Consider the following 25,059-nt stretch of genomic DNA (forward strand, 5'->3'; position numbering starts at 1 on the left):
CAGGTACTGTTCAATTGTAACAACAACTTGTGTTCACTGATTAGACACTCGTGGTTCTAGACACAACAAACCCCACGCTGAAATCACAATAGCGTCGCTTTGACACATTGAGGAGATTCTGACATGTTGAGTTCCAAGCCGTATTCAGAGTCTAGTTTATGATTAAATCATCAATTAAAAAAATTGAAGAAATAAATCGACTCAAAGCGTATCGATGTCGATGTCTAATTTGGCCTCACCTGCAGACGAAATGTGTGCCTCAGTCCGCCGATATTTTCCTGGTTGCATAGGGCACAAAGCCGTTCATTGGAAAGTTACATATTATGTTACACCGAAGTATATCCACATCAACCATGTCAAACCCTTCAAAACCTATATAAATGTTTACCGTCATATTCATCGCTTCAATCTACACGTCCGCCATTTTGATGACTTTTTTTTCGAAATGAAATTCTCTCGCACACCTTTGGTCATTACTAGGGTACACTGCCGGGAATATCGAAAGTAATGACAAAACAACCAATCAGAAGCCTTCTACTATACACGTTTGGGTTTGGTATAGCAACAACCCAGCTTCACACTTCCTGCAGGCTACCGATCAAAACCTACAGACCGAGAAACGGCATATGCCGTGCGTAGCACTGATGACCCGACTTTTCAAAACGGCATATGCCGTGCGTAGCACTGATGACCCGACTTTTCAAAACGGCATATGCCGTGCGTAGCAGCCTAAGGGTTAATAAACATGAAATTTTATTCGTGTCTTCTGGTTATTTGTACAACATGAACTTTTTTATGTTGAAATATTTACTGGACACTGAACAGTAGAGGTGAGATAAAATCTGAGATGGTGGACCATGTTGAAATATGTGAACAGGGGGAGGTTGCTCGCAATCAAGCCCCCCACACTTTTGGCCTATCTTTTTTTCCTCAGGAGGCGGGGGCTTATTGCCGGTAAAATACGGTATGCACTTCTTACAAGCACTTTTGCCTGTATCCTTCAGTTCTTGTACAACTTACAACCTCACATCTAGCGATTGTTCATGTTCATGCAAGGCTTCATCAGGGTACCAGTATCAGGTCTATTCAAATGATTCATTCCCAATCAAAAAAGGGTGTGAATTTTCCTCGATTTGCCCCTTTAAATTTCCCAAATGTGTATACTTAAATAAATAACTCACAACTGAGGTCTCAAAATGCAGCATGTGTAGGAAGGACAGGATGATTATGTCGTCATCATTAAATAAAGGCTTAAATAACTGTATAATTTCATGTTATCAGAATTGTAACGATCGTCCAAATTTCCCAAAATAATTCTCATGCTGATGATTTTTACCAGATTTCATTCCAAGGTCTGTTTCCCATAACCCTGATAAACCTATGACATCATATTCTGTATGGTCATATTCTGTATGGTCATATTCTATATATATTCTGTACATATTCTGTATATATTCTGTATGGTCATATTCTGTACATATTCTGTATGGTCATATTCTGTATGGTCATATTCTGTATGGTCATATTCTGTATATATTCTGTATGGTCATATTCTGTATGGTCATATTCAGCTATCTTTAATTCACAACATTAAAAGCATACAGTAATATAATGCGTTAAAATACTAAACTTAGGATTTTACTGATTACATGGTCCATAATCCTCGCCCCTTGTACATCTATAACTGATGTTTTAAGTAGTCGCCACCACACCACAGAAATTATCATTTTCCCCGCTGGTAACAACCTGAACATGCTGTAACTAGGGAGGATGTGTTTTTTTGTTGGAAGGAAAACAAACTGTACTGTGTTTGTGAGTCACTCCCCCTCCACTACCGTAAATGACCTTGACTGAAGCATTACTAATACAAATCCGACCTCCTAGGGTTAATCTATAACCATTTCCATGGGAATTAACCTACAAGGTCATCTTGGCTGATAATCTAATTATCGATGAAAATTATGCAAAACTGTCATTGCGATAAAAAAAATTCCAAACAAGTTTATAAAATGAATAAACAGAACACAGAACATTTACCAGAACATAGTATTTTTCTGTACATCAGTTACTGACATGCCGGGTCTACATCTAGATCCATCTGGTCTTGACACCCTCTTTCTATAAATAGATCATCAAAGATCCCCCTGGCACTTTCCAATAATCCAGACACAGATGATGCAGTCAAGGTTACGGTACACTTAGTTCAAAACGCTCGTTAAATTTGTGTAATTTTGTGGTTAAGTAATGCAGTGGGGGAGGAGGTCTGTGATCCTACACGATAATTGTAGAGCAGACAGGACAAACTACGACTTTTTATGTTGTAGCTGTACCGTGCCTGTTTGTTATAGCACCCTGGGGCTAGAATAGTCCGTGTAAGTGTCAAAACCTGGACAATTATCTAAAGGTGATGGAGTACACATAGTGTACACTGTTATAACTTATCTCTGTTACCTCACTTTTAAACATTCATCTTGATCAGTATAAGTCAGTTTGTTAATTAATTTGAAGATGATATTTGGAAAAAAAAAAAAAAAAAAATTGATGTTAAGGTGACCTGCTTACTGTTTTTATTACTGCTTTTGTGTAACAAGTTATCTGGACTAAAAGCTTTGATCAAGTATTACTGAAGATTTTCTTATTGAATGAAAAGATGCAACAATTTTGATTGAGATTCAAACCAGGGTCCATAACAACTGATGTCAGAACACTTAGTCATAACTAGACTAGATTACTTCACCACAGGGTGAAGACCATACCCAGTCATAACTAGACTAGGTTGCTTCACCACAGGGTGTAGACCATACCCAGTCATAACTAGACTAGGTTACTTCACCTCAGGGTGAAGACCATCCCCAGTCATAACTAGACTAGGTTACTTCACCACTGGGTGAAGACCAAACCAAGTCATAACTAGACTAGGTTACTTCACCACAGGGTGTAGACCATACCCAGTCATAACTAGACTAGGTTACTTCACCACTGGGTGAAGACCAAACCAAGTCATAACTAGACTAGGTTACTTCACGACAGGGTGAAGACCAAACCCAGTCATAACTAGACTAGGTTACTTCACCACAGGGTGAAGACCATACCCAGTCATAACTAGACTAGGTTACTTCACCACAGGGTGAAGACCATACCCAGTCATAACTAGACTAGGTTACTTAACCACAAGGTGAAGACCAAACCCAGTCATAACTAGACTAGGTTACTTCACCACAGGGCGAAGACCATACCCAGTCATAACTAGACTAGGTTGCTTCACCACAGGGTGAAGACCATACCCAGTCATACCTAGACTAGGTTACTTCACCACAGGGTGAAGACCAAACCCAGTCATAACTAGACCAGGTTACTTCACCACAGGGTGAAGACCATACCCAGTCCTAACTAGACTAGGTTACTTCACCACAGGGTGAAGACCATACACAGTCATAACTAGACTAGGTTACTTAACCACAAGGTGAAGACCAACCCCAGTCATAACTAGACTAGGTTACTTCACCACAGGATGAAGACCATACCCAGTCATAACTAGACTAGGTTACTTCGGGACAGGGTGAAGACCATACCCAGTCATAACTAGACCAGGTTACTTCACCACAGGGTGAAGACCATACCCAGTTATCCTGTGTTTTGTTTGTTCTGACTAGTCCCAGGTAAGGGGGAATGAGTGTACCTATTGGGAGAGCCAGCCAGGTATTTAAGTATCCAGTCATAACTAGACTAGGTTACTTAACCACAAGGTGAAGACCAAACCCAGTCATAACTCGACTAGGTTACTTCACGACAGGGTGAAGACCAAACCCAGTCATAACTAAACTAGGTTACTTCACCACAGGGTGAAGACCAAACCCAGTCATAACTACACTAGGTTACTTCAGCCCAGGGTGAAGACCATACCCAGTCATAACTAGACTAGGTTGCTTCACCACAGGGTGAAGACCATACCCAGTCATAACTAGACTAGTTTACTTCACCACAGGGTGAAGACCATACCCAGTCATACCTAGACTAGGTTACTTCACCACAGGGTGAAGACCAAACCCAGTCATAACTAAACTAGGTTACTTCACCACAGGGTGAAGACCAAACCCAGTCATAACTAAACTAGGTTACTTCACCACAGGGTGAAGACCAAACCCAGTCATAACTAGACCAGGTTACTTCACCACAGGGTGAAGACCATACCCAGTTATCCTGTGTTTTGTTTGTTCTGACTGGTCCCAGGTAAGGGGGAATGAGTGTACCTATTGGGAGAGCCAGCCAGGTATTTAAGTATCCAGTCATAACTAGACTAGGTTACTTAACCACAGGGTGAAGACCAAACCCAGTCATAACTAAACTAGGTTACTTCACCACAGGGTGAAGACCAAACCCAGTCATAACTACACTAGGTTACTTCAGCCCAGGGTGAAGACCATACCCAGTCATAACTAGACCAGGTTACTTCACCACAGGGTGAAGACCATACCCAGTCCTAACTAGACTAGGTTACTTCACCACAGGGTGAAGACCATACACAGTCATAACTAGACTAGGTTACTTAACCACAAGGTGAAGACCAAACCCAGTCATAACTCGACTAGGTTACTTCACGACAGGGTGAAGACCAAACCCAGTCATAACTAGACTAGTTTACTTCACCACAGGGTGAAGACCATACCCAGTCCTAACTAGACTAGGTTACTTCACCACAGGGTGAAGACCATACCCAGTTATCCTGTGTTTTGTTTGTTCTGACTGGTCCCAGGTAAGGTGGAATGAGTGTACCTATTGGGAGAGCCAGCCAGGTATTTAAGTATTGATGGCCCCTTGACCAATTTATAGGTAGGAACTGCTTGACCACTCACAGGTAGGGGCTGTGTATCAGTGGACCCCTCCAGGCCAACATCACTGTCTAGGGCAGTCATTTCAATAAGGACCACATATATGGCTAATTGGAGACCACATTTTGAGATGGTCCCTGAGGGCGGAAATAGCAAAGGTGCGAAAATACTATCACTGTGATGAAGTGAGCGACAACGGAGATATAGGGACAGCTATGTTTGAACAGTAAACACATGTATCTACCCTAATCTGGACACGAACATCTACCTAATATATGTATCATTTCAGCAATGGGCCTCCATGTCTAAATCACGGCCCGACTGTTAATAGCGATAACGTTCATAGAACAAATAACAGGAAATTGTTCAAAATCCAATTACATGAATGGTTCTACATACCAATAACCTGGATCACTATCCTCTGTGCAGGACTGGTTAGATTACTAATAGCCTTACTCGCATGATAATCCACACCATATAGTCATCACGCCGAGATTGTCATCCAACTTTTAGTCATTTTCTTCAAAGTTTTAGTCATATTCCAAATATTTTTTACACAAATTAATAAAATTCTATTTACTTTTCTTTCAATTCTGTCATAAATTAAGGATCATGATATCAATTACAATAACTTTGATATAAATCTATCTCTGCTTTCCAAGAATCATAACCTAAGTCAGGTCTGGCCTAACAACACTTTCAGGTAACTATGATATAAATCTATCTCTGCTTTCCTAGAATCATAACCTAAGTCAGGTCTGGCCTAACAACACTTTCAGGTAACTTGGATATAAATCTATCTCTGCTTTCCTAGAATCATAACCCTGCAATAACCCTCATCTAGAGTTCTATATCTATAAGCCTGGTCAGATTCTCCTTTGTTTGTTCCAATAACGCTAAGGCTGACCCAATAACCCTATCTCCAGGTCCAATAACCCTAAGTCAGGTCCAATAACCCTAAACTTGACTCAGTTATCCTAAGTCAGGTCCAATAACCTTATGCCATGACCTTGGTTCCATGTAGTGTCAACTAGTAAATTAAACAGAATCTGTTTAATCCATTGAGTCAACCAGAAGTAAACCTAGCAGAATGTCTCAGATTTCTACACCAATTGTGTGAATTTGAAGAAAGTTTTGATTAAGGATAAACTCAACACATACTTGAACCCATTTAAAGTGGAGATCAGTGGTATGATTGTTTCTGTGAACAACAACAAATAAAATGTATAATCTCACGATCTGTCTCTATAAAGGGTGATTGAAACTACTTATCAGGTACACAAGACTCAAAGAATGTCAATAGTCGTAGTGCTGAAGTAACAGGAAACTTGAAAAACACCTAAAGTTACATAAACCTCTACTTCAAATGCTGTTAAAACAAGTTTTTAACGGAAGTTATAGAACACCAGATCTCATTTTCCAATCAGATCAACTCTTCAAAGTGAACCTATGGTTGATATCTAAAATTGAAGTCAATAAACTGTTTTATTTATATTACATGTCAACGAACTCTGATGAATCGCAGCATCTGTTTTGATCTAGGGCACCAATGATACAGACATGTATCTATTTATACAGCCTCAATATCTGTCATATATTACAGCTACATCATAAACATAGCGCCCTGTACACACGCCCAAAATAACCCCCAACTTCAGTGATAACAGAGATCACTTATTCAGTAGTGTAAACCCTTATCTACTAAAGTACATAATTATATGTACTAGTAAATTTCTAATTTTAACTTTAACGAGACGCATATACTGTACTCTGTATCTAATACCATACCCATCAACAGATTTTAGCAAATCTTTCTGATAACCTTAATTTGCACTTTTCTAAAGCCAAAAGCGCTTTAGAGTGGCTTATGTTAGCTAGATAGGACGCTATATTAAATGTTGCATATTTATTTATTATTTATTTTTATAATAGCACCAGATTGTGACGCTAGAGCAAACTTTTTATTTTATGTCAAGTTAAAGTTACTTACTGATGAATGAAAAGAAATTTAACTGAATCTGAGGTAGGAGATAGGACAGTTATAAACCTATAAAGGTGAGACCTACCTGTAATGTTACATAACATTACATAATCATATAACATTACAGTAATATAGAAATGAGACATGCAATATTTTTAACAGGAAATCTTTCACAATATGTGTTCAGTGTTATTTCAATGACAGTACACAGTATGTCACTTAAAGTAACTCAATTGAGCTAAAGAAACAAAAAACTTAAAGTTGAAGTGAATGGAATTATTTCCTGGCATTTACAGATGGACAATTAACAGGTGTCTGATAATTAACGGGGCTATCTTCCCTCTTTCGGACCACCATCATAACTTCCTGTTTTATTCTTAGGTAAAACTTTGGTTTACACAAAGTATTCATTTCTGGACATTTTAATTTAAATCAAATTTAAGGAAGGTAACATATATTTTATAACTGAAGTTTTTATATGATTAGGAAAAGTTAGCACAACTTCAAAATACACTTGAACAGTTCCTTAAATACTTTATAATATGAACTGACATGCAAGTTACCAAAATAATTCTGAAAGCTTTTAAACCAATTGTGATACACATCTATTCAATTAGACTAGAGCCAGTTACACAAGTGGTATACATTGGTCACAGGTACCGAGTATAGCGATACCTCCTGGCTGTGTCGACAGTTTGTAACACCTGGTTGTGTTATAATCGATACTGTATCGTATAACACACAGCTCAATATCCATCAATACACTTACTGTGGTGTCACATTGATCTTAGAAAGATTATAACGAATGTTGTCACTGTAAGTAGTATAATATATTCTAGAATGTAGAATAAGGTCAGCTTTAGGTGTAATACTTATCAAATGTCATATACAATTACAATTAATTATAACACAGCAACGATAACAAAACCTAGTCTAGCTAGAACGTCACGTAATGTCTGTACCTTATAACGTCTGGTTACGGTTGTCGAGCCTGACAAACTTTAAGCGTACTCACCCCTTTCTTGTGCCGAAAGCTGCCACTTCTCTTCAGTGTTCCTCCTTTGATGACCTCGTCTTGTACTTCGATTGTCCCGCCGTCAGGTGCTGGACGGACACTCAGCTCGATCAGTTCCTGGATTGGCTGGACCTTAACTGATAGGGATGAACCTGATGATCTAATTAACTCCACAATTTCTTCCCGACTGGTGTCTTCTACATTCACGTCATTAACCTCAATGAGTTTGTCTCCAGGGATAAGTCCTGTCTGTAGGTTACGCACCCCACTCCCAGGCTCCGCGAAAATAACAGTGTGACGAGTTTCCTGATTGTCACCTCCCCCTTTATCTACCAGCACAGCCTTTCTGAGGGTAAATCCGAAATCCCCGGCAGGCTGGCGCTGGAGAATTAGTTCCCGGATCCGTGGGGGCTGAGGAGGAACTATAGAGGGCAGCCTTAACCTAGATTTATAAGACTTTTCTGGTTCTTTGGGAGGTTCTTGAACTGGTACATTTTCGTATGTCTGTTCATTGCCATTGTTAACAATATGTGCTGTTAGCTGATTAATTCTAGTATTTTCTTTTAATATGATTGAGCTATCAATATCCTCTGCTATTGGACCAGAATTTTTGGGCTTTAGGATGCTTCTTGGTTTTGGAGAGGGTTTTGGTCTGTCAGCTGATCCTTTACTCGGTACTCGCTCTGGTTTATTTATGTCGCGAATATCAAATTTTCTGTCAGCGGGCGGCATCTCTCGAACAGGACTGGGCCGTCCCGAGCTCAGACTGCTGTCACTGCTATCCCTGGGCACTCCATCAGGAGAAGTGGCTCCTTTAACACTACCAGACTTCTTAGTGCGATCCCGTTCACTAAATCTCCGGAAAACACCTTTCTTGACCTCATCAAGTCTGTTCAAGTCATCCTGTGTCATGGGTTCTCTTTCCTTAGCCTTCTTCTCCTTATCCTTTTTATCTTTCTTTTCCTTTTTTCTTTCATCTTTCTCCTTTTTATCTTTGTGCTCTTTATCTTTTTTCATAAAATTAAACATTTTTGTGTTTTATGATTGAATCAACAGTCTTAAAATGGCTTTGTTTATATTTCTTGTTCAGTTTCAAATTACAACTTACAAGTGCTGTTGCAGTACTTGTCAGCTGTGGAGATAAAGTACATCAACGTACTGTCTTACGTATATATGCTACTGGACTGTTGACACATATAAGTACATAAGTGAATAGATCACTGTCTGCTGGTAATGATACTCTCGGACACAATACACGATTATCTCACAGTGACCGCTACGGAAGGAGGGTTGAGTCCAGAGACGACCCCGCCTTCTCAAACCTACTTTCGTTTCCAACAACGAACAATGCTTCCAGGCCGAGAAAATCCAAAATGTACACTCGAAGTATAAGCAATCAAAATAAGTCGTTGTCAATAGATCATCTTCTCCCGTTTAAATGTCCACACCAGGGCTTACCTTCTTCCTGTTTCCATCGACCAGCCGCACACCATCCAAAATGGTGACTCTTCAGGAAATAAACTCGGGCTACTTCCGGTAAAAGTTGAGGGTGCATCTCAAAACCAATATAATTTTAATATGTAATGTATTTATTTGTTCTATTTCATTCTACAGGTTCTATTTTAACACACTGTTTAGCACTATAAACTAAATACATGGGTCAGACTCTGCGTCATATCACGGACTTAGATAATCTAATTCCGTGGTCATATTCAGTGTACCACTCAGTAAATATTTTATATTGTAATAGAGTTTATCTTAATTAAAACAATAAAACATTAAATATCAAATTGTCTTCATAAAAAAATATTATACAATAAGGTGAAGAAAAAAACTTAAGCATTATGCATTATTCCACTTCTAACTTTTGTATCGTTTCGCATTTTTTTACGATCTGCTAAATATATTCGTTCAGTACAAGAGAGTGAAAAGTCACGAAACATTCCGGAGGATCCAAAAAAATTGGTAAACAATCTTGTCACTCTCCATACGGTTGCTACAACTGACTGTCCGTGCATACCATAACCTTAACTTTAGAGGGTATCTGCAGGTGGATAACCGTTGCAAACAATTAGGTAACATGTCAGCAGCAGATTCCGTTTTAAATGGAATTTACAGGCCGAACCTGGCACACATTCTCCACCCGGTGACCCTGCAGCACATGGTTCGAGAGTGGCTGAAAGAAGACACCCCTAATTTTGATTATGGAGGATTTGTGGTGGGTGAGAAGGAAGAGACAGCTGTGTTGTTGATGAAAAGCGCCGGCGTCCTTGCTGGCAATCCTTTCTTTGACGCAGTGTTTAAGGAGCTTGACTGCAAAGTAACGTGGAGCAGTCCAGAGGGTGATTATATAGAACCGGTAACCAGAGTGGCCACTGTGACAGGCAAGGTGAGACAACTCCTGTTAGGAGAAAGAGTGGCCCTCAACTGCTTGTCCAGAGCAAGTGGCATAGCCAGTGCTGCGGGACGAATGCGTAAAATTGCAGAAACTGCAGGATGGTGTGGAGAAATTGCAGGAACACGGAAGACAACACCTGGTTTTAGATTAGTGGAAAAATATTCTCTTTTAGTTGGAGGAGTGTCTACTCATCGATATGATTTATCTTCAATGATAATGTTAAAAGACAACCATATATGGACTGCAGGCAACATTACGAAGGTAGATCTTATTCACAAGCTTTTTTATTTCCGGTGAAATGGGGCTGGGTGACTGCCATGACCATTATTAAGCACTATTGTGTAAAAGATGTACATTGATGTCAGCTGTAGGGAATTTCCCTTTAGCTCAGCGGTAGAGCATCGGGCCGGAGAGCCAAGGGCCGCGGGTTCGAGCCACAGCAACAGCACTACTTTTATCACTATTCCTGGTCCTATAATACAATTGGTTAGAGTGTCTGTCCAGAGTTGCCAAGTCCAAGGTTCAAATCCTGGTCTGGCACCATGCATTTTTCCTCTCGTAACTGATTATAGAATATAAATATAGATTTATCTTTGATGTAACAGTTATGTAATATACTATTTTAAATAACTTAATATTTGTGTGCATTTATTATTTTCCTTGTTCAATTTGTAATTGCTGAGGAATATGAGGGGAAAATACTGACTTGCTGGCTAGATGGTTTAACTCTAGGAACATACTCTGCAACAAGCGTACATCAGTAGCTTGATGGGTGCCTGCCCACGTTATATTTGGTGGCAGCGGTGGGATTCTGTGTTACCTCATAAGGCCAGTTCCCGGTGGTTAGGGAAGGTGCATTGGTACACAGGAAGGACCCACAGGACTCCCAAGGTCAAGTCTTGGGACCAGACCTCTCAGAGGAGGGAGGGGGGGGGGGGGGGGGGGGGTGAGTGTAACAGCCGAGGACTGAAAAATACTGCTTTACTGGCAAGCTAGCTTTTCCAGTGATTGGGTATAACTGGGCTACACTCGCTAGTTCAGCAACTCGAGCATGGTCAGTGGCTGGCTAGGTGCACACCCCCAGGTTTCAAAATTATTTGAATAAATGTATGCGAGATATTTTTAATTTAACTAATTCACCCCTGAAGATACATTTGAACTCTTCCAATTCAAAGGTTGGAATAGTTCATTATGAAATTTCAGGGGTGAATGAGTTAAGAGAGTCTTTCCTTGCAAATAAATGTGAAAAGATGTATGTGATTTAATGTAAAGTGCCAGGGTCGGGGCTGTCATGTCGTGAATCTGAACTTGGCCAACCAATGGTGATAAGGTAGTTTAGATTTTGGTGAGTTTTTGGCTTTAAATCCAGGTGTGGCGGGCACGTACATGGGTAATTAGTTCCCCCTGGATATAAGTTAGCTGAAGGATATTACATGTAGTGAGTTTGGTGGTTATGAGTGAATTATTAATTGGCTGAAAGCCATTAGTATTTGTTAGCTGGGTGATATTTGTTACCTAGGGGTATTATTTAGCCAGAGGAATAAGCTGTAAGTGGGGGTATTAGTAGTTGGATATCAGTTAGCCACGGGTTATTAGTTAGCTGGGTGCATTAGTTAGCTGTATGCTGGGGGTAGTAGTTACATGGGAGTAATAAGTTAGTAGTTAGGCGAGGCTAATTAGTTACCTGGTCCAGGGAATTAAGTTAGATTGAGGTATTTGTTAGTCAGGGTATTAGTTTGCCAGGAATATAAGTTAGCCAAGGGTAGGCATTAACTTCGGGGTATTACTTAGCTGAACCCAGGAGTGTTAACAAGGATATAAGCTAGCCATGGGATATTAGTCGCCTGGGATGTATTAGTTAGAGGGAGAGGAATAAGTTTGCCATGGTTTAATATAGCCAGGAATATTTAGTTTGTTGGAATATTTGTTATTCAAGGCCAAACAAAAACTATTTGGTGTTTCGGTAACCCTACCTACCCTATACTTTTTAAGGCAATTTTTAAAGAAGTCCAGATCACTCTCCTAATAAAGGCTACATAAACCATATAAAATTATTTGTTGAAATAAAATTTGTTGTTTACCTACCCTACATTTTTCAAACACATTACAGGAAACATATATTTTTTGTCTGGCCCAAGCTGGGAAGGGGTTTTAGTTAGCCAAATACTCACTTTTCAAGTAATAATTAATTATTTTGAAAATAAGATTTACTTCCTTTTCAAAGGATAAATTAAGATGCTTTTTTTGTCTTGGGGACAAGATCCAATTAAAACACCCATAGATTAATCTGTTAGGTAACCCTTGTCCATTGATTCAACTTAATAATGCCTTGGACCTTTGAAATAAATGTTCCTTTACCAAAATTACTTCCTTACCCTTTCTGTGTGGATGGTAGGCATTACTTCCTTGCCCTTTCTGTGCGGATGGTAGGCATTACATCCTTGCCCTTTCTGTGTGGATGGTAGGCGTTACTTCCTTGCCCTTTCTGTGCGGATGGTAGGCATTACTTCCTTGCCCTTTCTGTGCGGATGGTAGGCATTGCATCCTTGCCCTTTCTGTGTGGATGGTAGGCATTACATCCTTGCCCTTTCTGTGCGGATGGTAGGCATTACATCCTAGCCCTTTCTGTGTGGATGGAAGGCGTTACTTCCTTGCCCTTTCTGTGTGGATGGTAGGCGTTACTTCCTTGCCCTTTCTGTGTGGATGGTAGGCGTTACTTCCTTGCCCTTTCTGTGTGGATGGTAGGCATTACTTCCTTGCCCTTTCTGTGTGGATGGTAGGCGTTACTTCCTTGCCCTTTCTGTGTGGATGGTAGGCATTACTTCCTTGCCCTTTCTGTGTGGATGGTAGGCGTTACTTCCTTGCCCTTTCTGTGTGGATGGTAGGCATTACTTCCTTGCCCTTTCTGTGTGGATGGTAGGCGTTACTTCCTTGCCCTTTCTGTGTGGATGGTAGGCATTACTTCCTTGCCCTTTCTGTGTGGATGGTAGGCGTTACTTCCTTGCCCTTTCTGTGTGGATGGTAGGCATTACTTCCTTGCCCTTTCTGTGTGGATGGTAGGCGTTACTTCCTTGCCCTTTCTGTGTGGATGGTAGGCATTACTTCCTTGCCCTTTCTGTGTGGATGGTAGGCGTTACTTCCTTGCCCTTTCTGTGTGGATGGTAGGCATTACTTCCTTGCCCTTTCTGTGTGGATGGTAGGCGTTACTTCCTTGCCCTTTCTGTGTGGATGGTAGGCATTACTTCCTTGCCCTTTCTGTGTGGATGGTAGGCGTTACTTCCTTGCCCTTTCTGTGTGGATGGTAGGCATTACTTCCTTGCCCTTTCTGTGTGGATGGTAGGCGTTACTTCCTTGCCCTTTCTGTGTGGATGGTAGGCATTACTTCCTTGCCCTTTCTGTGTGGATGGTAGGCGTTACTTCCTTGCCCTTTCTGTGTGGATGGTAGGCATTACTTCCTTGCCCTTTCTGTGTGGATGGTAGGCGTTACTTCCTTGCCCTTTCTGTGTGGATGGTAGGCATTACTTCCTTGCCCTTTCTGTGTGGATGGTAGGCATTACTTCCTTGCCCTTTCTGTGTGGATGGTAGGCATTACTTCCTTGCCCTTTCTGTGTGGATGGTAGGCATTACTTCCTTGCCCTTTCTGTGTGGATGGTAGGCATTACTTCCTTGCCCTTTCTGTGTGGATGGTAGGCATTACTTCCTTGCCCTTTCTGTGTGGATGGTAGGCATTACTTCCTTGCCCTTTCTGTGTGGATGGTAGGCATTACTTCCTTGCCCTTTCTGTGTGGATGGTAGGCATTACTTCCTTGCCCTTTCTGTGTGGATGGTAGGCGTTACTTCCTTGCCCTTTCTGTGTGGATGGTAGGCATTACTTCCTTGCCCTTTCTGTGTGGATGGTAGGCATTACTTCCTTGCCCTTTCTGTGTGGATGGTAGGCATTACTTCCTTGCCCTTTCTGTGTGGATGGTAGGCGTTACTTCCTTGCCCTTTCTGTGTGGATGGTAGGCATTACTTCCTTGCCCTTTCTGTGTGGATGGTAGGCGTTACTTCCTTGCCCTTTCTGTGTGGATGGTAGGCATTACTTCCTTGCCCTTTCTGTGTGGATGGTAGGCGTTACTTCCTTGCCCTTTCTGTGTGGATGGTAGGCATTACTTCCTTGCCCTTTCTGTGTGGATGGTAGGCGTTACTTCCTTGCCCTTTCTGTGTGGATGGTAGGCATTACTTCCTTGCCCTTTCTGTGTGGATGGTAGGCGTTACTTCCTTGCCTTTTCTGTGTGGATGGTAGGCATTACTTCCTTGCCCTTTCTGTGTGGATGGTAGGCATTACTTCCTTGCCCTTTCTGTGTGGATGGTAGGCGTTACTTCCTTGCCCTTTCTGTGTGGATGGTAGGCATGACTTCCTTGCCTTTCTGAGTGGATGGTAGGCATTACATCCTTGCCCTTTCTGTGTGGATGGTAGACGTATTTGTTATAAAAGTTTCCCTGTCCTTTCTTTCCTTGCTCTTCACCGATCTTATTACTGGACTGTGTCTTTCTGTGTGGATGATAGGCGTTACTTCCTTGCGCTTTCTGGGTGGATGGTAGGCATGACTTCCGTGCTTTTCTGAGTGGATGGGAGGCATTACTTCCTTGCCCTTTCTGTGTGGATGGTAGGCGTATTTGTTATAAAAGTTTCCCTGTCCTTTCTTTCCTTGCTCTTCACCGATCTTATTACTGGACTGTGTATACTACCTACTTCTTAACTTGGCGTCATTTACCCCGACACATTATGTTTGCTCTGTTACAGGCAGTGAGTGACGCCCGTGTTGTCGGGGGATTTTCCACAAAGGTGGAGGTGGAATGTCGATCAGTGAAGGACGCAACAGAGGCGGCCGAGGCTGGGTGTGATGTCGTGATGCTTGACAACTTCTCTCCAAAGGTACAACCCTGTCCGATACGCTATTTCAGAGAAAACGCATATCTAATTCATGAAAGAAAAAAAGAAGGAGTTTGGTACCAAAACAAGAGGCCCATGGGCCTTAACGGTCACCTGATATATTTATACAGAGAGTTGATTTTGTTTTTAACACGAACAGAAATATTATTCAAAGTGACAAAAAACAATAAAACCACCTTATTCAATATCTAGCATACAGATTTAAGACTAAAAAGTATTTGAAACTAGCACCTCTGATTCTAAACAAGGAAAATGAAGAAATTTTAGCACACTGACTCCTTTGGGCCCCACCCTACAGCCCTTGGGGGTAGAGCTGGCTCAAAATTTTCATAGTATCAAACTCAAACTCAGGGTCATAATTCCAATCAAGTTATTGACATGTAATATTCAAAGTATCATTTGCGATTATAAACCATAATAAATTTTGCCCCCCCCCCCCTCCTTCCCCAGAGGGTAAACGTGAGACCCTAGGGTCACAAACCTTAAGACCCCTCGATCTATGAAGAGTGTTTGATTCTACCATATCTAGGTCTTTGAGAAGGAGATTTTAGAAATTTCAGTCAATTCAACCCTTTTTGGCCACACCCATCAGCCCGGGGGGTCAGTCAGGGCTCATATGTGCATACTATCAAATTGCTACCTAATACTGATAATGCTAACCTAAATTGAATTACTTCCAATGGAAATTAAACAAATGTTGGTCCAAAATGTGATTTCTCTATATAAACTATAGTTAAGTTTACCCCCTCCCCAGGGGGAAACATGAGACCCCAGGGTCAAGAAATTCACAATTTTGGTAAAGCACCTTAATACCCTTCCATCTATGAAGAGTATTTAATTCTACCATATCTGGGTCTTGAGAAGAAGGTTTTTGAAATTTTAGTCAATTTGACCCTTTTTGGCCCTGCCCCTCTGGCCCCTGGGGGCTGGGGACCAAACCGGCCACTCTTTTTGTTGACCTTTGGCCATGGAAGGTTTCTGCATAATTTTATTGAAATTGGTTCAGTGGTTTTGGAGAAGAAGTCGAAAATGTAAATTGTTTACGGACGCACGACGGACGACGACGGACAAAAGGCGATCGCAATAGGTCACTTGAGACTTTGTCTCAGGTGACCTAAAAATCTATAATTTTTTCAATTAGGGAGATTTTATCAATGTGTTTAAACTTGGTCAGGTATATCATTATGTACAGTATCATTACATGTATGAAGGCTTCCAATATTTCTGATGTACAACTCTGTTTTGATGTCACCATGACAGGCAATACCTGCTGCAGCAAAGGAACTAAAAGAGAAGTTTCCAAACCTGATCGTGGAGGCTAGCGGCGGAATAAACGAGACCACTCTTCTGTCGTACCTGGACAAACATGTTGATGTAGTGTCTCTTAGTCGACTCACGCAGGGCTACGAGACTGTGGACTTCTCACTGAAGATCTTAAAGGACGGTGTGGACCCTAGAAACTTACAAGTAGAAACCACATGATGTGTGGATGTCTCTTAGTCGACTCACGCAGGGCTACGAGACTGTGGACTTCTCACTGAAGATGTTAAAAGGAAGGTGTGGACCCTAGAAACTTACAAGTAGAAACCACATGATGTGTGGATATCGCACGTTCTGTCACTATTAAACCGACATGATTGTCTCCCCTTGACCAGAACTGGGCATTGATAGGAACAAAGTGGTTTATAAACATAGAACTTTTGTTAGGTGAATTTAGTCAGACCATGTAGAATGTTCAAGATCAATGCACAAGCTCCTCAGAAAATGCGACTAATCTAACCAATCTGGTGCTATTTGTAATGGGTCAAATAATTCAGCCAAATAATGTAAATTGTATATTTTTGGAAACAGTTTATGTAGTTTAAACCTAGTCACTGCAAAAACTGCCTTGGCTGTCAAATCAAGCTCTCCAAGAACGATTCCGGTTGTCTGGTCCAGGCAGGGTATTATTCCTTAACTTCATGAAGGTAACGAGTCCCTCCTCTTTTCTACTGTGTACAGGCATTGTAAGTATTTTTAATGTTGAATTTATACTCTTTCCTTCTACAAAGACATTGATATTAGGTTGTGGATCTTTTAAGGAATTTTTTCCCCAGTGAGAATTGGTGAAATATATTATCAAAACATGAGCAAGCAACTTTCAAGTAAGAAAAATGTTAACGGATCGGAACACTTTATTTATTGGAGATACAACGCAGTGTTGAGACTCGCTACCTTAACATGAGGAAAATGTGTATGTACTCAGGTCAACTTCAAGATGTGATCCAATTTAGTTTTCTACAAATGTTTGTCCATATTAAGTAATATACGTTTGTGTAGTTAGGGCACCATAAATCTGCCATTCCTATATATCTGTCAGCAATTCATACACCGATTCCAAATTACTACTGGTATTCCAAATATAGTTAACATGGTACTTACTACAGAACTCGGGAAAGATGCCTGTGACTGCAAGAAGCACAATAGTCTATTGGTAGGACGCCAGGCTCGTGGGTTCGAGTCCCGGCAGGATACTGTGTTTGAGCAAGATACTTTACTCCGCTTGTTCCAGTCTACTCAGCTGTAAATGAGTATGTGGTTGGACAGGGCTATAATTATTGAATGGTAGCTGTGAGCGCCGAAATGGCAGCACCGGCTTTATGCTATCCAGGGAGTTGAGAAAGATATTGGGTCGTAACAAAGGCCCTATAACCAGGGATAATGATTTGTGAACTGCTTTGAGACGACCTACAAACTAGGTTGTGATAAAGCGGTATTTAAGAACCTCAAGTTATTATTATTATCATATATTCTTGAATTGCAATGAAATCCTGATATTTCTTGTATCACCTTTTACAAAATATTGTGTACTAGTGTACAATACCATGCTGCAATAAGTCCTCTTTACAGAGGTCTCTGTATCATTTTGATGTTCATTGTATTTGTGGGGGCTTTCCCTTGCAACGACCAAGTAATGTTAATATCGCCTATTTGTTCTTGATATGCGAGTGAAAGAAAAACATTTGAAATTTGTACGCGATTATTATTGAAACGTTTTACATGTGTCTTTAGTCGGTTATTTTGAAATGTACCAGTACTGAAAATGCCAAACCATTGTATGTAAAGCAAACCTTTGATTGTGTTATAATAACCTGGAGTTATTTTCATGAGACGCAGTGTTGATGATTAATGACTCTAGAATCTTTGAGATATCCGAGTGGGATAAACCGTTTCTCTTATTCATAACTGATTATCTTGCGTTCAACACAATTTCAGTAGACCAGCAGCTTTAATGTCATGGTAAAATGAAAACAACAACATTGCAAATAGAGGGTTGATGTGAAGCTCTCCCACTGCTGTGTACAAATCTATTGTCATCACGCTTCCAAATGATTTGTTTTAGTCTTTGAATAGGATACTTTTGGTTGTTTTTACAATGTAACATTTTAACTGCAAGAATTTGTTTTCAATATGCGAGTTTTGTATACACAGATAGTGAGATACTATATTTTTTATGTCAAAATTACATGCAATTCATATATGCAATAGTAATATGTACTAGTATTTTTATACACCAGACTATTACTGTGAAATATATACATGGATATGATTTTGAGTGTTTTGTTCCTAATGCTGATCAACAAGACAGTAACATGTTGCCAATATCCCCCATCTTCAGCAAGATTCGTCAGTTTGGAATTGTTTGAGTAGAAAGCAACATCTCCCATAGCTAAACTATTGACTCGATTCGTCGTGACATGCAGGAAGTTATCATCATAACCTGCTTACGTGACACTCTGCCTTCCCAAGATGTAACAGCATACCAAATTTGATGATCGCAGATAAAATAATTTAGGTCAAAGGTCAAAACCAGCATACCAAGTTGATGATCCCAGGTGAAAAAAAGTTTTGAGATATGCTCCAGGCAACACCTCAGATGGCCATATGGACAGAGGTCGGTCCTGTATCCCCGCCAACTATTGTGGTACACTTCAGGAAGGACACAATTTTCTGATGAGGCCTATTTCTACAAATCATTGTTATTTCAGAATATTTCTATGTATCCAGAAATGAAGTGGAAGGTGTCACTTTTCTGGTTACAGCTTTAACATTTAGGTTTTAGTTTCATTGCAATGTAATTTTGTGTTGTTACTAGCTGTGTGTTGTATCTCAAAAAGCTCAAATCTTAAACCAACTAACTTACACTATAGACACACCCTTGGCAACTCTCCCCAGGTCTTAAACCAACTAACTTACACTATAGACACCCCCTTGGCAACTCACTCCAGGTCTTAAACCAACTATCCTACACTATAGACACACCCTTGGCAACTCACTACAGGTCTTAAACCAACTAACCTACACTATAGCCACACCCTTGGCAACTCACTCCAGGTCTTAAACCAACTACCCTACACTATAGACTCACCCTTGGCAACTCACTCCAGGTCTTAAACCAACTATCCTACACTATAGACACACCCTTGGCAACTCACTCCACGTCTTAAACCAACTAACTTACACTATAGACACACCCTGGGCAACTCACTCCAGGCCTTAAACCAACTAACCTACACTATAGACACACCCTTGGCAACTCCCTCCAGGTCTTAAACCAACTAACCTACACTATAGACACCCCCTTGGCAACTCACTCCAGGTCTTAATCCAACTAGCCTACTCTATAGACACACCCTTGGCAACTCACTCCAGGTCTTAAACCAACTACCCTACACTATAGACTCACCCTTGGCAACTCACTCCAGGTCTTAAACCAACTTACACTATAGACACACCCTTGGCAACTCATTCCAGGTCTTAAACTAACTAACCTACACTATAGACACACCCTTGGCAACTCACTCCAGGTCTTAAACCAACTAACCTACAGTAGGTCTCACACGGTCGGTATATTGGCTACTAAAAATTTGATGTGGCTACTAAATTGACTGCTTAGTTTTTAAAATTGGGGAAACTCTGTATCTTTGTTGCAGAAAACGCTCCGACTACTCGCGCGTGTATATTGTGGCTGACACTGCTTGCGTAGACACTCACCGTTAACTCATAGTACACCTTATTCCACCCTAACTGTTAACAGTTGCTTTGTGGACAATTGGATTCTGTATGAAGATTTCATAAACCAGAAAATCGGGCATAGAATGATTCTCAATGTACTTCTTCAAGGAAACTATATATTAGATAATCTGTTAATTGTTGATGTGAAGATTCCTCCGGGATGTTTTATCCTTATTTTTACAAATGTACCTACAAGACTGAATGACCTGCCAAACAGACCTTTGAATGATATTTTCATACTGATTAATTCAATACAGGAGATTAGGAATTTAAGTCCAGTAAGTTTTAATGTTAACTAATTAAGTCATAAAACATCCATGTGTATTATCTGTTTGTGCTTAAAATCATCAAAACTGGCATAGAATCACCTGTATTGATCAAGAATGACGTAAAACCGCTGTAGAATCAATATCAAAGATTAAAAGGTTTCCAGTGACAAGTCATTCTGAGTCTTGTGAAATTATCATTTTGCAGTATTCAATAGAAAAATCAAAGCATTCAAGATAGGTTTCTTTTTTTATTATTTTTTTTTCATCTTTTTTTTTATGTCTTTTTTTAAAGTTTTTTTTCTTTAGTTTTTTTCAGTCTTTTTTTTTTATTGCCTACAAAAAGTCACCACTGATCCTGTTAAAATTCACTTTCTGCTATAGGCAGTTTTTCATTATCCACAGGTTTGTCGTAAATTTAGCTCCATCATGTTCTCCGAATCTCTCACAGCTGGCCAGCTGTGTATATTGACGGGCAGTATGACCATGATCTGGCTCCGTGGCCCGGCAATCATTGTTGTCTTTATGCTCCATTTACAATGATCGGAGCTGTACAGCCATTTTGCACATGGCTTTATCACTATCTGTGTACGCTACTGGCTACGAGATGTGGTCAGTCCGTCCCAGGGGACGCTGTATCACATTACAGCCGTGTCAACGTTGTCACACCTACAACACACAAACAAATTTCATCATTACAACATGCTTACATAATATATTTTAGCATTATTTGTAAAATATGAAATACTGAAATGTTACTCCGATATACACTTAAAAGACTAAAACTACCCGCGATATACACTCAAGATATGTCGGACACTCCTTCACCAACGATCCGTTTTATGATATCAATGTACTTTGAAGTAAAACCTTATTCTTGTCAATAGTGGTGATGGTATTATTTAATCCAGTTACTATATCATAGGATTTAAGTCATGATAAGATTTTGTGGAGGCAACTTAGTACTAGCTAGATAACTGATGAATTTGCCAATTTTGGAGCAAACTCCGAGGAATCTAAAATCATTTCTGTATAAAGATATATTTCAATTGATCTTCTTTTACACCACGGAAATGGGATCCATTTGATCCTACAGATTTTGTCTATTTTTCGGCTACTTGCACTAAAACATCCCATTTAAAATTATCGCTTATTTTTGGGTCCCCTGAACTAATGAAACATACCCCATTCAAATACCAAAACTGATGTTTTCTTAACCTCACAAGAACTTGTTTGGCGCTTGTGAATCTAGAGAAATGAAACTGTGAACCACTATCTACTTGAGAATGACATGCATTTTGACAAGACATTCTATTAATAAGTAACTCTGTGAGTAAGTATAGAATTTATACACAATCTTAGTACAGACCAATCTATACCTATTCATTTGACGACATTCAAAATATAATATTAAATCAAAAACATAGAAATTTGACAATTTTGAAATATCTCTGTCAAGGTTTTCTCGATTTTGAAAAGACACAATCTCTCATTTTCAAATAAGATTTTTTCAGTTAGGATAAGATAAGTGATTATCAACGTGTTACTAAGTATAAACAATTAATTTACTTCAATATTAAATATTGACAGCTATTACTCTACTGTTACATTACTTAGTATTAACTGTTATACTTCAAGGAGTTACTAAATATCGACAGTTGTAAATCTGAAATGGGTTGTTCAATTTATAAATGGTTATAACACTTCAATGAGTTACTAAATATCAACATTTATAGAACTGAAGTAGGTTGATTGTGAAAAGGTTCATGTAGCACAACCATCAAGAGTTTACATGTGACGTTTCGATGACTAGCCGAATCAACATCGACATGCTTGGACAACTTGTACATATTTTACACTTTTGTGTACAGACGCTTCACTGGTCATTTGTCTGATGAAGGTGACAGTGTACATACCGTACTAGTCATCCAAACGTCACATAGAAACACTTATTGGTTGTGCTACATGAATATTTTCACAATCCATATTTATCAACCTGAAGAAAATGTGAAATAGGTTAAATTTATAAATAGTCAATTACACCAATGAGTTACTAAATATTGACAGTTATTACACTAAAATGTCCGTAATTAAATATGAACAATTATTACACTTAATTGTGTTACTCAATGTATATAGTCATTTAATCTATTACTAAATAGTTCACGATGACAGATTTAGGCAGCTTAAACTAAAATCTATTACTTCTTATTAGTAAAAACTTGCACTTAATATGGAGGATTATCAAATCAAATTTCTTGCGAAATATAGTTCTTGTAATAACTCTTTACTAATTAGATGGTTTCTATAAACAAAACATTCTACTACATTTGGCACTCACAATACAATAATTTGTTACTAAATATAGATTACCAGGCCACATCTTGTTATACACTTTTCTAAATAAGTATATTGCTAAATGTAACACAACAAACACTAGGACTCTAATTACAATAAAATCTAATAAGGTAATTATTGTCAAAATATATAGGAAATATTATTTAATAGTCTTCATTGTGAGTAAATGTTCCAAAAATGTATTGGTTTTCAAATCCAAAATCACTGAATGTTAATATTATGTTGATATTCCTAACTGCTGTAGTGTAAATTTGTTTCAATATATTTTTCACTGAAAACAATGACATATCATGATCAGATGTAAGGGCTTTTTCCAGTTTTTCAGAGAAAGGGAGACTTGGTAGAATATTTATATGTTGTCAAAGCTTTTACATATATCTGTGGTATTTGATGTTTTCTGCTAGTTTAATTACAGGTCGGATATTGAAGAAAAGCATAAATTTGGAAAAATTCCAGATAATATTTCTTTCATAGGGAATCTAAATTTTACCAAAATATTGTGAAATTCTAGAAAAAGTCCTGGATAGATCATGAAGGTTGTTTGTTTGTTCAGTTGGTCAAATATATTTTGATACAAACCTTGCCCCATTCACAAAGTTTGTGTTTGTTATAAATATATTTTACAACAGTTATTCTAGAAATGTTACGAGACAAACATTATGTCGTATAACCATTGTAACATTAGATATGACAGACTGTGGGGGAGACACCATTGTGTAGTATAACCATTGTAACATTAGATATCACAGACTGTGGGGGAGACAACATTGTGTAGTATAACAGTTGTAACATTAGATATGACAGACTGTGGCGGAGGCAACATTGTGGAGTATAACCATTGTAACATTAGATATGACAGACTGTGGCGGGGACAACATTATGTAGTATAACCATTGTAACATTAGATATGACAGACTCTGGGGGAGACAACATTCTGTAGTATAACCATTGTAACATTAGATATTACAGACTGTGGGGGAGACAACATTGTGTAGTATAACCTTTGTAACATTAGATATGACAGACTGTGGGGGAGACGACATTGTGTAGTATAACCATTGTAACATTAGATATGACAGACTGTGGCAGAGACAACATTATGTAGTATAACCATTGTAACATTAGATATGACATACTGTGGGGGAGACAACATTATGTAGTATAACCATTGTAACATTAGATATGACATACTGTGGGGGAGACAACATTATGTAGTATAACCATTGTAACATTAGATATGACATACTGTGGGGGAGACAACATTATGTAGTATAACCATTGTAACATTAGATATGACAGACTGTGGGGGAGGCAACATTGTGTAGTATAACCATTGTAACATTAGATATTACAGACTGTGGGGGAGACAACATTGTGTAGTATACCCATTGTAACATTAGATATGACAGACTGTGGGGGAGGCAACATTGTGTAGTATAACCATTGTAACATTAGATATGACAGACGGTGGGGGAGACAACATTGTGTAGAATAACCATTGTAACATTAGATATGACGGACTGTGGGGGAGACAACATTGTGTAGTATAACCGTTGTAACATTAGATAAGACAGACTGTGGGGGAGACAAACATTATGTAGTATAACCATTGTAACATTAGATATGACAGACGGTGGGGGAGACAACATTGTGTAGAATAACCATTGTACCTTCGATATGACAGACTGTGGGGGAGACAACATTGTGTATAATAACCATTGTACATTAGATATGACAGACTGTGGGGGAGACACCATTGTGTAGTATAACCATTGTAACATTAGATATCACAGACTGTGGGGGAGACAACATTGTGTAGTATAACCGTTGTAACATTAGATATGACAGACTGTGGGGGAGACAACATTGTGTAGAATAACCATTGTACATTAGATATGACAGACTGTGGGGGAGACAACATTGTGTAGTATAACCGTTGTAACATTAGATATGACAGACTGTGGGGGAGACAACATTATGTAGTATAACCATTGTAACATTAGATATGACAGACTGTGGGGGAGACAACATCAAGCACAAGCTCATGCTGTTACTGGGTACTTACACATGTACAAATTAACACACTATTAAATGGTCCTTTTTTAATGGTTTTGTGGATACGACTGTACAGGACCTGGGGGGCCTCCCTGTGAATGAACTGCAAAACAAAGGAAGCAGGCATAGATACAGGCAAGAAACATAACAATACAGGGCTCACATT

The 25,059-nt window shown here is 39.4% G+C and overlaps 3 protein-coding genes across 11 annotated transcripts in view; 1 reads left to right on the forward strand and 2 right to left on the reverse strand.

Moving 5' to 3' along the window:
• LOC110448154 (unconventional myosin-XVIIIa-like) overlaps positions 1 to 9,362 on the reverse strand; it is a 133,070-nt gene extending 123,708 nt beyond the window's left edge. For all 4 annotated transcript variants that reach the window (XM_021494244.1, XM_021494242.1, XM_021494241.1 and 1 more), the window contains exon 1: positions 7,826 to 9,362. In XM_021494244.1, coding sequence (XP_021349919.1) covers positions 7,826 to 8,854 — 1,029 coding nt within the window. In that variant the 5' untranslated portion in view covers positions 8,855 to 9,362. The remainder of the gene's footprint in view (positions 1 to 7,825) is intronic.
• A 414-nt stretch (positions 9,363 to 9,776) lies between these two features.
• Positions 9,777 to 17,837, forward strand: LOC110448155 (nicotinate-nucleotide pyrophosphorylase [carboxylating]-like). Its single transcript, XM_021494248.1, has 3 exons — positions 9,777 to 10,484; positions 15,010 to 15,141; positions 16,420 to 17,837. The coding sequence occupies exons 1-3, from the start codon at positions 9,906 to 9,908 to the stop codon at positions 16,639 to 16,641; spliced, it is 933 nt and encodes a 310-aa protein (XP_021349923.1). The 5' UTR covers positions 9,777 to 9,905; the 3' UTR covers positions 16,642 to 17,837.
• A 2,964-nt stretch (positions 17,838 to 20,801) lies between these two features.
• The window catches only part of LOC110448156 (ataxin-2-like protein), a 45,176-nt gene continuing 40,918 nt past the window's right edge, over positions 20,802 to 25,059 (reverse strand). For 3 of the 6 annotated variants that reach the window (XM_021494253.1, XM_021494250.1, XM_021494249.1), the window contains 2 exons: positions 24,904 to 24,996; positions 21,060 to 21,149 (listed from right to left, as the gene is read on the reverse strand). In XM_021494253.1, coding sequence (XP_021349928.1) covers positions 24,941 to 24,996 — 56 coding nt within the window. In that variant the 3' untranslated portion in view covers positions 21,060 to 21,149; positions 24,904 to 24,940. Of the gene's footprint in view, positions 21,150 to 24,903; positions 24,997 to 25,059 lie in introns of all 6 variants that reach the window. The other 3 variants (XM_021494254.1, XM_021494251.1, XM_021494252.1) reach the window with 2 other exon arrangements.

The sequence above is a fragment of the Mizuhopecten yessoensis genome, unplaced genomic scaffold, assembly GCF_002113885.1.
Source record: "Mizuhopecten yessoensis strain PY_sf001 unplaced genomic scaffold, ASM211388v2 scaffold3853, whole genome shotgun sequence".
NCBI classification, from domain to species: Eukaryota; Metazoa; Mollusca; class Bivalvia; order Pectinida; family Pectinidae; genus Mizuhopecten; species Mizuhopecten yessoensis.

Excerpts from the sequence above, each read along its gene's own strand:
- LOC110448155 (XM_021494248.1), top strand. The coding sequence starts at position 9,906 with ATGTCAGCAGCAGATTCCGTTTTAAATGGAATTTACAGGCCGAACCTG. Across the intron at positions 10,485-15,009 it reads CTGCAGGCAACATTACGAAG|GCAGTGAGTGACGCCCGTGT; the intron begins GTAGATCTTATT and ends GCTCTGTTACAG. Across the intron at positions 15,142-16,419 it reads TTGACAACTTCTCTCCAAAG|GCAATACCTGCTGCAGCAAA; the intron begins GTACAACCCTGT and ends TCACCATGACAG.